The sequence below is a fragment of the Macrotis lagotis genome, chromosome 7, assembly GCF_037893015.1.
Source record: "Macrotis lagotis isolate mMagLag1 chromosome 7, bilby.v1.9.chrom.fasta, whole genome shotgun sequence".
Lineage (NCBI taxonomy): Eukaryota > Metazoa > Chordata > Mammalia > Peramelemorphia > Peramelidae > Macrotis > Macrotis lagotis.
In genome coordinates this window covers 37,590,049-37,607,787 of record NC_133664.1, presented here as the reverse complement: position 1 = coordinate 37,607,787, position 17,739 = coordinate 37,590,049, and the positions used below count along the sequence as shown (strand labels likewise).

Sequence of the window (17,739 nt, the reverse complement as noted above, 5' to 3'; positions counted from 1 at the left end):
CACATATGACTAACAGTTATCTTTCAATAAATTATCAAAGGATATGAATAAACAATTCTCAAAAGAACTCCAAAGTAGTCATTCTTGTAAATTATTTTTAAAAATAAAATGAATTGGAGACACAAGGACTCAGGAAATCTGATCAAAGAGAACATTTATACATCAAGGAAGATTTTGTGATGTGCATATATACAGAAAAGGAATTAAAATCACAGATTTTCATTTCATCTTTGAAAACTAAGGAATTAGCAAAGTGCTACTTCTTTGGCCTGGGTACCAGAAATGAGATCCTGAGATTCAAGCTGGACATTATTGTTAAAATAAATGAAAAGTCTCATTAAATTTTATAAATTAGTATAGCTAATATGGGGAAGTTTTTTTTTTGCTTATTTTCCTTACCATGTCTTTTCAGTAAAAACCTTTACTTTGAATTAGTATTCCCAGGCTGGCTGGCTCTTAAAGGTAAAGACATTCTTTAAGTCTTTCTTAGAAGTCATTCTCAGAAGAAATAGAATAATATAGACCCACAGAGCACCTTGGTCATCAGATAGTTGTCCACTAGCTTGGGCTGGGGGATTGTCCCTAGGAGGTCACAGAGGCCATCATTAAGAGATGTTATTCCTTTTGGTTAACAGACCAATCTAAACTTCACTATAACTATAGACAGCCTTTTCAGAGGTGCATATCCATCTTTGGTGTACAACCAGTCACCCAATTCCCACCTGTGACTCCAAGAAGCTATAGCATGAAGAAGCCATATGTTGTTTAAACCATCTCAGTAGATGGGTTAAACCATGTGGAGGGTAAATAGGCCTTAAACCCATCAGTGAGTTGGATGGGGAAAGAGGGGTATCTACCTCAAGCATGTGAAGACTCCCCTCCCCCAATGCCCATGAAAGTGGTTGAAGCAGGCTCTGTACTGTGCTTAGAGCTCAGTCAAACAGAGATTCCAAGGTCATCAACTGTATCCTGAGCCACTGCTGGGTCATCCTGACTTTTGTTCTGCCACTGGACTCACACAACTCTGCCTCTCTTAAATTCAATTCATGCAAGTGAGGACATCACCATAAATATGAATAGGCTAGCTGAAATTTCTCCTTAGGGTACATGTCATAAAAGTTCATGATTAAGAACAAAGTCAGTTCAAATTCTGTGGTATGAATCTCTAGGTTTAGCTATGTGACTAGTAAGAATCACTACATTAAAGTACATTAAATAATGTATCCTTAAGGGGAAAAATTAGCCAGTTTACAGTATATTAATTATCTGATTTACAGATGAAGATATTCAGGTACAGAGAAACCATAACTTACTCATGATTAAACAGTTAATAGCCATCAGCAGCAGGGTCTAACACAACTTTCTTTTGATTCAAGTCTATAGCTCTCACACAAGCTCTATGGTACTCACCTAGCATCATTATGAAAACTAAAATAACATTAAAATTTAGGCATTGAAAAGACTACTAAAATAAAAGTTCTTTCTCAATATAAAGATGTTAACAATAAATACAATTTCTTTTATAAATTTAGGAAGTAGCTTGCTATAATCATTAGAATTAAAGAAAATACCAAAAGCATAAGACCTAGACCTAGAAGAGAGAACTCACATATCATCTAGTTCCCATTCCTCTTGGTAAAGAACTGAAGGCCAGGAAGGATTTAAGTGTCCTGCCCAGTGCTAAGTCAGTAGCAGCACTAGAACTGAAACATAGCTTTCTCTTTAGGGCACTGCCTCCAGACTGTAATGTTACTTAACTGATAGTCCTCAGTATTTAGCTCTAAAACTGTAAATCCCAGTGCACAAGTATGAAATGTCAGTACGTGCTAAATGGATATGATCAAATTAATGTAACTATACCTTTTAAGGAGTGGAAAGAAATATGTACCTCTTACACATTCAAGTTAAGCTGGCAGTTAATTAACACAAACCAAATTATTATTCAGAATTTTAAACCCAGGTGTGAGATATAGGTGATACCAAAGTTAAATATTAGATAAGATGAAGCATGAACACATAGTTATACATAATACTTTCTGTGCCTCCTATAAATTTCTTTAGTAAGTCTAGTGGTACATTTCAATAAACCACCTCTTCTCCATTCAAGCTGCTATCTGTAAACAGGTATTTTTACAGATGCTTTTTGTTAACTAAAGACAAAGTGACAAATTCTGAGTAGAATAAAGCATATGACAGGTGCAAATGCTTATTTAGCTAATAAATTGCCAACAGTTACATCAGATTTTTTTTTAAAGAAAATACACAGTCTTAACTTGGAAAATAACAAACTAAAATAACACTAAATATTTAACAAGTCATGCCATAAGAAAGAGAAAATAAGACATTTAAAATTTCAAGTTCAAAAATGTCTTGGGGGTGGCTAGGTGGTGTAGTGGATAAAGTACCGGCCCTGGAGTCAGGAGTACCTGGGTTCAAATCCAGTCTCAGACACTTAATAATTACCTAGCTGTGTGGCCTTGGGCAAGCCACTTAACCCCATTTGCCTTGCAAAAACCTAAAAAAAAAAAAGTCTTTCTCCTTTCCCCAATTTGGTCATTATAGTTTTTCTTGGTAAGAATCATGTCACAAAAAAAATCTAAAAATGCATATAATTACAAATACATAATATAAACAAGCAGTGTGATATAAATTGAGTTACATGGCAATAATCTAATTCTATAAACGAGGTGAGTCTCATTATCTCTAAACAGTTCTTTCATCTGTAAATATGGAGTTGGAAGAAGATCTGGGACTCAACCTAGGGCTCAGTAAAATATTCTGAAAGCTGGTCCTAAGTGTATTTTACACATTTTTCAAACATTCTGAACTGAGATCAGGCCACCGCTTCATTAGACAAAGGGACCCACAGTATAAAAAGGTTTCAGAATCCCTGGACGAGACAATAGCCAAAGTTTTTACCTAAGATTATGTTATCTTTGACTGCTGATAATTTTGAAGGTAGATGTATAACTGAACAGAGAAGAGAGTTGGAACAGGTGAACTTCCACAAGAATGGTAGATCTATTTTCTGAAGTTTAGCAATTATTCTAGATAGTGAATACACGAAAAAACATTGTTTTAAAAAATGGGAAAGAAATTCTCTACATTCACTCTGTGCAGCCAGGTGGGACAGTGATTTAACCACATATACTGACTAGCTCTGTAACCCTTGGGCAAGTCATTTAACCCTATTTGACTCAGTTTCTTCAACGTCAAAATGAGCTAGAGAAGGAAATGGCAAACCACTCCACTGTATTAGTTAAGAAAATCCCAAATGGGATCATGAAGACTGACTAGACTGAACAACAAATTCATTTGGGTTTTGTGAAGCAGGAATAAATGCTTTACATATGATCCCATTTAAATATATATGAATATACATTTAAACCCCATATACATTTAGAAGTCCCACTTCATTTCTCCTACAAACCTGAATTCAAAATTCTACCTCCAACAATACTATGGGATTTTGGACAAATCATTTAATCAATTGTTTCAGTTTCCTCATCTGTAAAAGGGGATAATAATATGTCCAGGGCTGCTGTGCAACTCAAATGATAAAATATTTGGAAAGCACATGGCGAAACTTAAAGCCCTATACAAATATAAGCTATTTTTTATTATTAATAAAAACATTAACAGACTCTAGTATTTTCACAAATAAGTAGAAACTTTGAAATTTACTAAGTCATCACTTAGATTTCTGAAAATTTCTCAGTCCATATTTTGCAATACATAAAACAATGTTGTTATTTATGACATTTTCAGTAGTCTAACCAATAATAAATTAGAAATTTTTTACTTTAGCATCATAACTGAAAAAAATTGATTACAGTTTCAACTTTCCCTAAATAAAACACTGTGGTAGATGAAATCAATGCCTGCTATGAAAGCCTAAAATAAGAATTAAACTCTAGTAGGGCAATTTCTACTGAAGAGAAAGTATTGTTGGGTTTATCATTTCTGGTATGATTCTCGAAATATTGGATAATTTCTGAATTACCAAATTTTACTATCAGAAATTTTTTTACTAATGAAGCTAAATCCATTCTTAAATGCCTTTAAAAAAAATTATTTTCCATATAGTTTCCCTGTTGAAAAAAAGCAAAAAATGAGAAATTTCTAAAAATCAGTCTTTCTTGCTTTCTTTCAGTCATGCCAGAACAGGATTAAATCAAAATTCAAAACCCAATTGCTTCACAAGGCAAACTGTATATTTCTAAGAGCCATTAAATAATATAAATTTGACTATCAATACAAAGAAACAGCCAAATATTATCCAGACTAAAATCTTACTCTGATATTTCAATTATGACATAGAGGTGACCCAAATTTTTCTGAAGCAAACTGACAGATCTTATAAACTGGAAAAACTTCAAAGTACATATCAGGCAATCGAAATTATGAAATGGTCAGAATCAGCAGCCTCAGTTATAAAGTCCTGAAGAATTCTACAAAGTTAAGGACTTCATTGTTCATATCAACAATACTTAAACCTCCTTCATTCAAGTCAAATGTCTGATAGTTTGATTTAAAAATTTTTAAATGTATTTTTAGTTACATCATCATCTTACAGAATATTAGAAATCTATAACTCATAGGACCACAGAATTATGAAACAGGAAAGACCAGACAAACCTAATCCAACTGCTTTGAGAAAAAGGAAACTGAAGCTCGGAAAGTCCAGTGACTTGCCTAAGGACAGACAGTAACTTACTAGACTTGTTCCTACATCTTTTTATTCTAATACATGTGGGATGGATAAACAATTCAAAAGTTTCCAATGACTACAAAATCTGGACAAATTGAGTGAAATGAAATTTAGTAATATACTTTTTGCAGAAAAACATGTAGCTATTTTTGGTAACATGAGGGAGCAATGAATCCATGAAGGGCTAATTCCCTAAGAATAATTTAAAAATTACAGTCCATCTAAATTTTATTTCTTTATTAGAAATATATTTACTAAAAGACATGTTTGAGCTATGCAAACATATCTTAAAAACAACTACAAAATCATTAAATATTGAAACAAAAAATTCACAAACTTAACCAAAATCAAGAGTCTACATTTGTAGCATTTAGTGTCATTAAGGTGGCAGAATAAATAGAAAACAGAAAAGTAAAAAAAGGGATTAAAGTCACAATTAGGAGCAGCTAGGTGGCGAAGTGGATAGAGCACCAGCCCTGGAGTTCAAATCTAGCCTCAGACACTTAATAATTACCTAGCTGTGTGGCCTTGAGCAAGCCACTTAACCCCCACTGCCTTGCAAAAACCTTAAAAAAAAAAACTGGGAGAAACTTTTTTTATGTAAAGGTTATCAAATAAAGACCTTGCAAAAACATAAAAAGAAATCTGTCAAATCAATAAGAATACCAGTCATTCTCCAACTGATACATGATCAAAGGACATGAGCAGGCAGTTTTCCAAAGAAGAAATCAAAACAATTTTTAGTTATAAGAAAAAAAAGTTTTAAATTAAAGGAAGAACTATAAATAAACAGAACAATTTTACATACACACACAAATATACACACAAACACACATCTATTTGTGTCTAATGGTGGTCATGGGAGGGGAAGGGGAAAGGAAATGGAGAAAAGGGGAAATAGAAAGCAAGGAAAGGGGGATTTAAGAGAAGAAAAGAAAAAGTTTGCATATTTGAAAGGAATACCAAATTTGTGTATAGATTATAGTTATGCTATGGAAATGCTTATTTTATTCTATAAATTAAAAATAAATTTAAGAAAAGTAAAATAATAAATAATATATATGATGAGGAATAATACAAATTAAATGAATCCCTGAAAGTCTCCTTACCTCCTACAATCAAGAAATAGTGAGAAATAGTATGTACTGCTATTTGGCCAATGCCAATATCCAATCATTCTAGAACTGCCTAGAAGTCCCCCTTAAGCCTCTAAAAGCAACGCTTCAGGTCTTAATGAGAGATATTATGAACAAAGAATTTCAGAGAACACCTAGATCAGAGCTATCCAAAAGTATGCGGCCCGCAGTGGGTTTACTAAATGTCTTAGAAAATGAAGCCCAACTACTGCAGAGCTCTCACTAAAATGACAAATCAAAATATATTATCTGTTGTTTCAATAAAAAAAAAATTTATTTAAAACTTTTTATTTATTTTTGCAAGGCAATGGGGTTAAGTGACTTGCCCAAGATCAAAAGAGAAGTAAGTATTAAGTGTCTAAGGTCACATTTGAATTTAGGGCTTCCTGACTCTAGGGCTGGTGCTCTTATTCACTTGCACCAACTAGCTGCCCCCTAATAAAAACTTTTAAAAGTAAGGTTGGACCTGATCTAGTTGAACATTTTCACTAAAAGCTGGGGTTTTTAGTGACCTGGAAGTTGGATGTATAAGAAGGGACAATCAAGAAAACGAATACAATTTTTGGCTGTACTCAGAAGTTCAGTGCCAAAGTCTAAAGCAAGCTGTTTCTGGGATGAGAAAATACAATATAAGTTTCAAACTATTATCATTGTTAGTATCTTGGATGTAAAATTAGCCCTGGTGATGAAGAGATAACTTATTATAAGCTTGCTCTTGTTGAAAAGAAAAGATACAGCTCAGTAAATGTTTAGCATTAAAATTGTATTATAAAATAGCCAAATTAAATAGCAGCTAATCAGTTTTTTAAAAACAAATTACTTATGAAGCTATAATAAATTATATAGGAAAAATTAAACAAATTAACAGGGAGGAGAGAGATCTTTTTGGAATGACTTTCAACTATGGTATTCTGGTTCAACCTACTCTGAATAGTCTAACTTCATATACTAATTCCACAAGTATTTAGTCCAATCAGTGAGGATTTAATAATAAGCATTTACTCTGTGAGAGATATTATGTGAAACAGTCGCTGTCCTTAGGGAGTTTACATTCTGATGGGGAAGACATGTCAACAACTAGGCCCATATGAGATATGTCAAGAGTAAGCAGGAGGTGATCTCAAAGGGCAAGGCAGCAGCAGTTGGGGGTGCAGGAAAGATCTCCTGGCATAGGTGGCGTTTTGGGTAGTTTTAAAGAAAATAAGATACAGTTGAAGGTCAGAGTTTCCCAGGCTTGAAGGACAGTTTGTACAAAAGCAAAGACAAGAGACAAGGAACTAGAAGTAGATTAGTGTTTTGGAACACAGAGCAAGATCTAAAGAGGACCAAAAAAAATCTGAAAGAGGCCATATTAAGAGATTTTAAACAGTTCCTGTCCTCAACAAGTGCTTACATTATAAGGAAGACCAATTTAGTCATGTCAATTTGTGTGTGTGTGTGTGTGTGTGTGTGTATACACCTGTAAAATCACTTCCTATGATTTAGCCCCAAAAAGAAGGCTAACAAAAGTTTTCAACTTTTCCAAATGCTTTAAAGATATCTTGATAGATCTTACCCTGACATGCAGTGAGATTTCAATGTCTTTCATTATAATGACATTAATTCTGTCATGGCTTGGTAAGGATGCATTTATATCAGGAGTTGAAAGAATGTATCTTGTACAGTGTGGATATTAGCTTTTAAGTGATAAAATGAATACTTCAGTATGTTATCCAAAAAGACTTCATAATCTGACAACATGACAAGCAATTCTCCACTTTATATATGAATACTGTTGCATTATATTCCTTGCCCTTAGAGCACATATGCAATCTCTCTCCTAAGCAGAGAAAAAATTTACAATTAAATCAGATAATTTAGTGACAGTGAATCACTAACTTTCTATCTTAATTTGCAAAGGCTAATCTAAACTATAAGAAGAAATGCTTGTCAATTTTTTCTGATAAAAATGTTACAAGTTATGCATACAACTTAAGATATTATGGTTTTTTTCTCAAGTTAATCAATTATGGTTCCATGATTGGACACACACACACACACACACACACACACCAAACATTGTATAGAGGAAGAAAAAAAATCAATGTTCATTTTTCACTTAATTATTTACTAACTAATAATATAAACATGAAGCCATTCCCTTCCCTATTTCTCTCTCCAGAGAGAGAACTGATAAGACTTGGAGTAAAACCTGAAGTATAATTTTCTCACTTTATTTTTCCTTGCTTTTTAAAAAATTATGGATTATAGAGAAATGTTTTACACAATGTCACATGTATAATTGCTACGTCAGTGGGAAGGAGAAAGAAAGGGAGGGAGAGAATTTGGAATTCAAAATTTGAAAATAAAAAATATCAAAACTAAAAAATAAATTGGGGGGAACTGTACCCACAAAGTCAGCCGAGATTGGTGGTCAGAGATAAGGTCATTGAGATAAGGTCTGGTCAGGAGTGGCTTCATGGAGCCCCCCCAGCACACAGCTGTGTCCAAGAGCAAGAGGAGATCACACACCTTGACAGAAGGGGACAGATACCAACTGGCAACTATGCTACCTACTATCCAGTTCAGAGTCACAGATCGAAAGCAGGCTAAAAGAAGACCTGCACCTGTAGTGGCATTCAATAAGAAGACTCTGGAAGGTGCTGATAACAGAGCTGATTCAGAACCAGAAGAAATTTCTGAAGACTGAAGAGGAAAAACCAGGACAACCCCCCCTCAAACCCAGGGCAGTTCTAGCATCCCAATCCAGCAAACAGCACAACTGGCTGATATCAAGTCTACTGTTGCTCAGATGCTAACCCAGATGAGGAATTTGCAGAGAGAGCAGGGATAGACTTTATCCAGAAACAGACCACTTTGGAGATAATGAACTGTAGATCCTCAGTCTGGGATCCTTAAAAAACAGAGCACTGAAGACGCTAAGAAAGCAGCGATGGGACCAATTCAAACCTTCCCTCCAAAATTGCACAAAGCCTGACCCTAAAGACCAAGTCCAAAGTCAGAAAGTAGGCTGAAGAATGAGCAAACAGCTACTGGAAAAGCTGAAGCAAGTTTAAAAAACAAGACCTATAGCTTCCATGAAATCAGTAACAGAGAGGTGAAAAAACTGTGTGTCTGTGTGTGTGTGTGTGTACAGAGAGAGAGAGAGAGAGAGAGAGAGAGAGAGAAATACAGACACACAGAGACAAACAAAACAGACACACACACACACACACACACACACACACACACACACACACCCCTGGACCTTTGCTTGACTTTACTTTGTTTTGCTTAGTTATACATGTTTTATAAGAGCAGTTCTCAAATGGAGGGGAGGTGGTTAGGTCAAGAAAGGGGAAAGGCTAATTTTGTGCTAATTTTTAAAATTAGTACTTCAAAAGACAATGCAGATGGGGCAATGATTAGAAGAGTAAGCTAGACTGCATTTCTGAATCTGGGCATAAAGGATGTCAGCAGAAAGAACTAGAACAGAAAAAGGAGACTGGGCTAGTCATATAAATGAGACGAAGAGATAGATAACAGCTTGCTTGCCCCACTGGTACCCAGAGATCTAGGGCAAGACCTTTAGATCCCCCAAATGAACCTTCTCTGAATGGCCTAAAGGAGAAGAGATGAGATATACAAAGGAAGGAGTTGTGAATTATGGTCTGTATCTTAGGAATGATGGTGAAATAACATCAGTCAAAATACTTAAATGTAATTTTTATCTAGTCAAAGAAATTAGGTAACTTTTTCTTGTCAACATGTTCTTTTAACATTTCGATAAAAATTAACATGTTCTTTTAACATTTCAGTAACAATTAAAATAAAACTATCAGGGGCGGAGGCTAGGTGGTGTAGTGGATAAAGCACCGGCCCTGGAGTCAGGAGTACCTGGGTTCAAATCCAGTGTCAGACACTTAATAATTACCTAAGCTGTGCGGTCTTGGGCAAGCCACTTAACCCCGTTTGCCTTGCTAAAACTTAAAAAAAAAACTACCAATAGAGTTCAAATGTTTCACAATAAAGAAAAATAAGCTTTCATATATTTATAATTCTAAAAATGAATCAAAATGATCAAATAGTTCCAAAATGAGCAAATGTTTCTCATAGTTTGAGTAACTGAACAAAATCATTAAGCAAAATCTTATGCATTTTATTCTGTGAGATAGTGTACTTTTATTTATTCTCTCACCCTTCATGAACCTTAGAGACCTAAACACCTATAATGAGAACTCAAGAGATTAAATAAATGATGAACAGGAAACCTCTCTCTCATTCCTCTTTAATATTATTTACGAATAATAGGAAAAGGGAAATTTTTAAAAAATGCGCTAAGAGAATAAAAAGAATCAATTTTAAAGTTGTAACATCCATTTATATAACACAACTTCAATTATCCAGAACATAGTCTTGAACTTAGGAAATAACATAATAATCACCATTCCTCCTACACATACACTCATATCCACTCAAGCTCATTAACTGGCTGGCTGTATAAAATAACATATCCAACTGTAATAACAAGGAAACCTACAATGAATGCAGGAGGTTGGTCTTAAACCTCTCTGACATTAATGAAATGCACTTTAAATGACTATGAGCTGAAGGTTGTCAATGAAACTAGTCAGGGGATCCTTTAACCAGATTGGCCCCTTCCAAAATAAATGGAACCTATACTCACCTAGATCAAGAGGCAAAGTTCACACATAACTAATCCAGAGTTAAACATATTCTAAAAAGGAAGGACAATGCTCTCCTGTATTGTGCTCCTTTTTAATTAAGTAACCAATAGCACTTAAAAGAAACAAAATAGGAAAAAAGGTTCTTTTATTTAGAGCTGAATAATTTTAAACTCATAAACCCCATTTTATTAGAGCTACTTTCTAGATCACATGAAATAGCAAGACACTACTTTACTCACAATATTATAGAGAAACACTTGTTTCGGTGGAAATGCATTAATGGGCTTGATCCTACTAAAGTAAATGACTAACTTTTATGACCCAGGAGCAAATTACTAAATTTTAGGAAACTTCCTTTTAAAAACTCACTACATGGTAACTCAGGCCTGAAATATCAATTGCAAAAACAACAATAACAAAATGTAGACAAGTTCTTCTCTTGCAAACAAAGGATATTTGGTTTATATGTGCTCAATATCTCTCTACAACTACATTTATAGGAAGAAATTGTGATTTCAACATTAAAAAAACCAAAACAAAAAGGTCAAAAAGCATATGTCATTAATTACTTTAAGTACATATCACTCTTTTCACAGAAGAAATTTATTTTTTCTTCATTTGAAAATTTGTAAAATAGAAGTCTTAAAAATACAATTCAAGGAGATTTGGAAGATTATCTAAATTTAACTCTGCTTTTAATTACCTGAAAGTTAACATCTTCTTTCTTAAATATTAGTTCCTGAACTTCAGCAGGATCTCCATTAAATATAGCTTGAACCAGTGATGGCTAAAATATAAAAGAAAAGGGGTATAAAAAAATCATCTTTGGCCATAAATTCTTTATAAAACATTTTTGCTTCTAATAATATGGACATTAAATTTCTAAGGCAAGAGCAACAATAAAAAGCATTTCCTCTACCCCCCCCTTACCAATAACTAAAAGCCACTATCTAGCAGGAATCTGTATGAACTTTGTTATGTTTTCTTTGCAAACTGCACAAATGATTATTATTACCTTTGGAGAAGAAAAAAAAATGGTAGGACTGAAAAAGATCATCAATATAGTTTAGCCAGAACAAAATAATTTAGCCAGAACAAAATAATGTAACAATCCAGATACATCTGAATTGTTTTAAGACTAGGTTATAAATCTTACAATAAAATTGCTTAAACTAAAGGATCTAAAATTCATAGGCCCAACTATCTTACTTAGGTAATTCCTGACCAATTTAAAGGTCCATTAAAATAAAGTCTTCTTGAAAACACTTTGGGTGTTTACAACTGAAGTTTTACCATTGAATATAGCATAAGAGTTCACAATCTAGAAATTTACATAAATGATTCAGTTCCCCTCTTCTTAGAACAAGTACAGTATGTCTGAATGGCATGATTAACACACACAAACACGTGTAAGTCTAAATATAAGTTTCCTAATCAACAGCAGAAGTATCTATGATAGGATATCATGTTCTACTAGGCAAAGAAGAAGCAGTTGACAACAGCTTTTAAAACAAGGCTAAAGATAACACAGTATGAGATAAAGTCATACATGTAAACAATATACAAGCTGTTACATGCCAGGCCTTTCGTGTTACTAGTAGCAGTCAGTCTCTCCTAAAATAGGCAGAGCTGCCAAATCTTGGTACCTTGATTTCACAAACTACAGACTAGACATAGAAAGGAAGTGAAATTCAAAATAGATGCTATAGGCAATCTAAAGTCAGACTGAAATAATTGTATAAAAAGAAAGTTAATTTTCTTTTTCAAGGCTGAAAATATGTAGCCTGTGTCCACTCAAAAGATTTTTTTCATCTCCAAGAGTAACAGAAATATATTCACTTTATATTGTAACATACCTGGAAACTGAAAATATATAAACAAACTCAAATTATTAAAAATTCTAATTTTAAAATGCAAAAAAATCATTCATACATCAGAATAAAAAAATAGATAAGAAACTATCATTATCTTACCAATACATTTCCAGAAGTTGAAGATGAAAGGAATTTATTTTCCTGAGGCAATTTAGAATCAAATGGTGGAGATTCATCCTCTATCTCCTCCAAAACAACAATACACACCCGACTCATTCGTTTAAAACACTGAATTTCAAACTATATAACAAAAGTTACGGCTAGTATATCCCAAGTAGTATGTCTTCCTCTTCTGGGCACAGTTGCGAACATTCTGTGTCCTACAGCTGGCATTTAAAAGTTAATTTTAAACTTCAGTTTTTCCAGTGGTAACTGACCCCCAGAGCTTTGAAACATCCTAAAATTCCCAGGTCCTATTATTCTGTTTAAAGCCACCAGTTTTTTTATATAAATTATTAGTAGAAGTCAGAACCAAACCTATGTAAACTAATTCCAGGTATAATCTAAATTCATTTTAAAATTACCCTCTAAAAATGTATGCCTCTTTAGTATCACTTTTCTTCCCAGTAGAATTTTGTCACCACAGAGAAGTCATTGTCTGAAGTGACATGACACCACTTTGTATTGACTGAAAGGAAAGACAACTGCAGTGACAGAGTCGATCCCAGCTAGCCCCAATTCGGGCAAGGTCAATTTGGTTCTGGAGAACTGGCTCACTTGGAGCCAAAAACAAAAATTTCCAAATCTTCACTATTCTGAATCCAAACCATCAAGTCTTCATTTTTTGAGTTTCACTGGTCTTAATGCTGATAAATACTCCAGGGAAAAAAAAAATCGTCTGTGCTCAGCACAAATTCCAAACATGGAGCTCAGAGGTTGACAAGTCTTTCTATGTTTAAAAAATAAACCCACTCTTCTGCATCAACGGCAAAGCTGCAATACATTTACACGCGATGAGTCAGACCACGAGGGACAATCGGAAGATTCCTGGGGTGAGAATATAGCCTGGTTTGTCGAGATTTCCCAAATGACAAAAAAACGCAAATAGCTCTATTTTCATCAATAGCAGAGGCAATGCAGAGCCTTCATTTCTCCTCCATCAAGCAGCAGTTGGCTGTGACTGCTCTAGCAAACAACCCACAACAAGAACCCTTTGAGCAAAAAAAAAAAAAAAAAAAAAAATCGTAACGGTTTGAAGGAGCAATGAAGCTCAAATAACTCTCCAAATTACAGCTTCAGCCTTTTTTCTCCACAAAGTAGTTTATCACTTGAGTGTTTCCTTTGATCTCTGCTTGAATCCAGCTTCCATTATACAGTCCTCCTTCAGGGGACAAAAAATCCTCCGTGCATCTTCTCTGCTGACTACTCTTCCAACATCTGGGCTGGTGCCAATCCAGTTTCCTTCCACCGCTGGCCTTTTGAGGCGATTTCAGATGTTTCTGTGTCCGGTAGCTGATCTTAAAAAAGCCACAACCCCTTGAATGAACTGATCGTTAAAAAGAATGACAAAAAATCAGCCCCGGGACCTGAAAAGGCAGCTCCACAGCAGCATTCCGCCTGAGCCTAGGCTGAAGAGCAGACTGCAGACCCGCAGGAGAAAATGCCTAGTAATGCTCACATGTTACACTTACCACAGAACTGAGCCACTGCTCAGGATGTAACTTCCTCTAGCCACCCCCCAAAATGGGCCACATTTGTAAAGTCTTCACAATCACAGTGCCCATGCCAGTTCTGTGACTAATTCAGATCAGACTAAATTCTTTAGCTGAAAAATGAGCATGCTTTTAACATTTTCCACTAAAAGCCACAAAGAAATCTGGTATCCTGCTAGAGTGCCTCTGCTGACTAACATCCATTTATGCAAGTAAACAGTTCCAAACAGCTTAACTGTTTTCATATGGTACTGTATAGAAGACATTTAACCCTTTCATGCTAAGCAGAACTGTTAAAATAGATTTCTTATAAAGTTGTTATCCATCTTTGGTGATTTAGAGATAAATTTATAACCAAATAAAGAATACAACAGATAGACAACTGTCTATCTAGCTAGACAAAAATTCTTCAGGAAATTTCAAACCAAAATACCCACCAATTTTTTTTTCTATTAGCTATTCATAGTATAACTTCATTACATTTCAGTGGCTTCAGAAACTGGGATAATAATGCTTTAGTGATCTACATATGCCAGTACCTGAAAGAATATGTCTTTTGAGATTCCTATAAATTTATCATATTGACTCACATCTCTTTTAAAAATAGCTGCATTTCCCCTAGCATTTGTTAAGGGCTTACTATGTGCCAATCACTATGCAGAGCACTGAGGATACAAAAAAGGGGTCAAAAAAAAAAATAGATCCTGTTCTCAAGAAGTTCACAGTCTAATGGAGGAGAAACAAGCAAACAATATACAATGGACAAAAAGGATACAAAAAAAATTCTGGAAATCTGTGTGTGTGTGTATATATACATATACGTGTGTGTGTGTGTGTGTGTGTGTGTGTGTGTGTGGATGTATAAGGATAGGTTTGTTTATTGGCCAATAGATCAGATCCTCTCCCGCTCTCCCAGCAGCAGTCAGACCCTTCTCTCCAGCAGCCTCTCCACACAGAGAAATGAAGAAGTTAGTTCACATAAAATGTCATTTACATAATGTGGGCCAAGTCTGAGGGAGGTTCTGACTTTGAAATTTGGATGACAGAATAAGGTGATACGAAAGGGTGTTTAAAAAGCACTCCCCAGGTGCCAGGCACTGTGCTGATAAGTACTGTCTATAAAGATCATCTCAAGGATCTGATCCTCAAAACAAGGCCACTGTTCTACAGCAGAGAAATTGAGATGAACAGCTTCAGTGACTCGACTAGGGTCCCAAGAATCAAGTATCTTAGGTCAAACTGGAACCCTGTAATGTCACTTAATCAAAAGGGCTGTTTTGCTAGCTTCCAGGCTCTCCACCACAGCTCCTGCCTTGAATACACTTTTCCTCATTCCCCAATTTGGTATGAAGGGGGGGGAACTGGAGAACTCCTTGCTTTCCCTGCCATTTCCAGACTGCGCCCCTCCCCCCCAATCACTCTTCTTGGAGGCTCATGCTTTCCAAATCAATTACCCATCCAGATCCTCCACCACCTCCCACAATACCACCAATCTGCCTTCTTCCTCAAGGAGTTCAGTGCCTGGCTGGATCCCAATCTTTCTTTCCACAGCTCCTTCCCTCACACTTTGATTGTTTCCTCAAATACCCTCAATTCCCATGACCCACTTACTCTATGTCACTTCCGCTACACACAAGGATGGTCATATCCTTGATAAAGGGTATCACAAACAAGTGGTCCATTTCCATGTTAACTCAGAAATAACTTATTTATATCAAACCCATCTTTCCTTTTGCCTTGTAACTCCAACATTTTTCTTCAGTCTCTTCACAACTACCATTCCCTCCACCTCTCCACTGGTTACAATTGCCTCACTTTTTTACCTTAACTGCTTCATGAACTTCATTAACTGCTTCCTATCCCTAATCAAACCTTGTCAAACTCCTACCATCTGCCACACTTCAGGGGCCACCAAGTGAACTAAAAAAAAAAAATCAATCTCAACTGGATCCTTATTACAAAAAGGCAATCATTCTACAACTATTTAACTGGTTCAATATTCCACCCTCTAGAATACTGTTCTAGACATGGTTTCTTCTCAAGTCTTCTACTTTTTATCTTGTGTATCCCATTCCTCCTCCTGAGAATCTCAACTTATACTTCACCTTATGTCCTCTATCTCATTTCACCTCATTCAGACATCTCAAGTCACTTCAGCCTCAGTTAACCTCAAACATGCTTCAGTTTCCTCAAATGTAAAATGGAGTCCTACTTCTCATAGTAGTTGTGATGATCAAATGAGATATCTGTAAAGTTCATAGCACATAGAAATGCTAGATATTATTACTATGTCTACCCAATCATTAAAAAACTCGCCTGATCCTGTTATACTTGATAGGTGTCATCCTTTATTTTTCCACTCTTCCTCTTTGAGAAAACCACCTTACCACTGGTTGCTTCTCCTTTAAAATCTTCTGCATTCTAGTTTCTAGCCTATTATTAAAATGAAACTACCTTCTCCAAACTGCCTAACTAAATGATTTTTTCTCAGTTTTCATCCTTTTTGACTGCTCTGATGAGAACCCTCTCCTTTCAGATACTCTCTTCTCCTTAGGCTTTAATGACAGCCTTTTCTCCTCCTCAAATCCCCTTTTCCTGTTTTGAACTTCTAATTCTTCTCTTATCTGACCAACAGCTGCTTTGTCAATATCATTTGTTAGCTTGTCATCCATGTCAAGTTCATTAGGCATGACTCTAGGTTGGGCCTTCTTCCCTTTTCCCTCGATATTACATAATGATCACAATCAGTTCCCCTGGGTTCAATTATCATCTCTATGCAGATGATTCCAAGGATCTAGAAACATCCCTTGCTCTCATGTCATATCATCAATTTCTTTTTAGAAATCTTAAACCTATATCCCTTAAACACCTCAAATCCAACATGTCTAAAACAAAACTCATTTCTTTTCAACTTCTCTACTACCACCATCCTCTGGTCAATCAGAACAGCAAAACTTTGGTGACATCCTCAATTCTAACTCCCAATCGCCTCACATACCTAATCTATTATCTAATCTTATCATTTCTTTGTACACATCTCTACTAACTGTCCCCTTCTCTCCACTAGCATAGAACAACTAACCTAGCTCATACTTCATTCCCTTTTGCCTGGACTACTGCAATAGCCTTCTAAGTAGTCTCTCTCCCCACTCCAAGGTATATAGTGATATAGTGCTCAGTAACTATATGAACACAAATATAAAATACTTTTACACAAATGCAGATCTAAATATAATAAAAATGACACTACCCAAATTAATTTACTTTTTCAGTGTCACGCCAATCAAACTACCAAAGGATTGCTTTACAGAAGTAGAAAAACAATAAAAATTTATCTGGAGGAACAAATTAGAATCTCAAGGAAATTAATGGGGTAAAAATCAGACGTAAAAGGACAAGTACCAGATATCAAGCTATACTATAAAGCCATAAATACCAAAACAACTGATTAATAGAGGGGTTAATCAGTGGAATAGATTATCTACAATATACAGTGCAAATGGGCCCTGTAGCCTAATACGTGATAAACCCAAAGATCCCAGCTTTGAGGTAAAAATTAACTATGACAAAAACTATTGGAAAACTGTAAAGTAGGCTGGAAAAAACTAGGTACAGACCAGTATCTCCCATCATCTACAAGATGAGTCCAAAAGAGTTTGTAACTCAGAAATAAAGGGAATTATGATATTAAAAAATTAC

At 35.2% G+C, this 17,739-nt stretch overlaps 1 protein-coding gene across 3 annotated transcripts in view; it reads right to left on the bottom strand.

The window, feature by feature from the left end:
• Window positions 1-17,739, bottom strand: part of ANKRD28 (ankyrin repeat domain 28) — a 164,916-nt gene that overhangs the window by 98,569 nt on the left and 48,608 nt on the right. For 2 of the 3 annotated variants that reach the window (XM_074195760.1, XM_074195763.1), the window contains exons 1-2: window positions 12,488-14,012; window positions 11,218-11,301 (exon numbers count right to left, since the gene is read on the bottom strand). In XM_074195760.1, the coding sequence (XP_074051861.1) occupies window positions 11,218-11,301; window positions 12,488-12,604 (201 nt within the window). In that variant the 5' untranslated portion in view covers window positions 12,605-14,012. Of the gene's footprint in view, window positions 1-11,217; window positions 11,302-12,487; window positions 14,013-17,739 lie in introns of those variants that run through there. The other variant, XM_074195761.1, reaches the window with a different exon arrangement.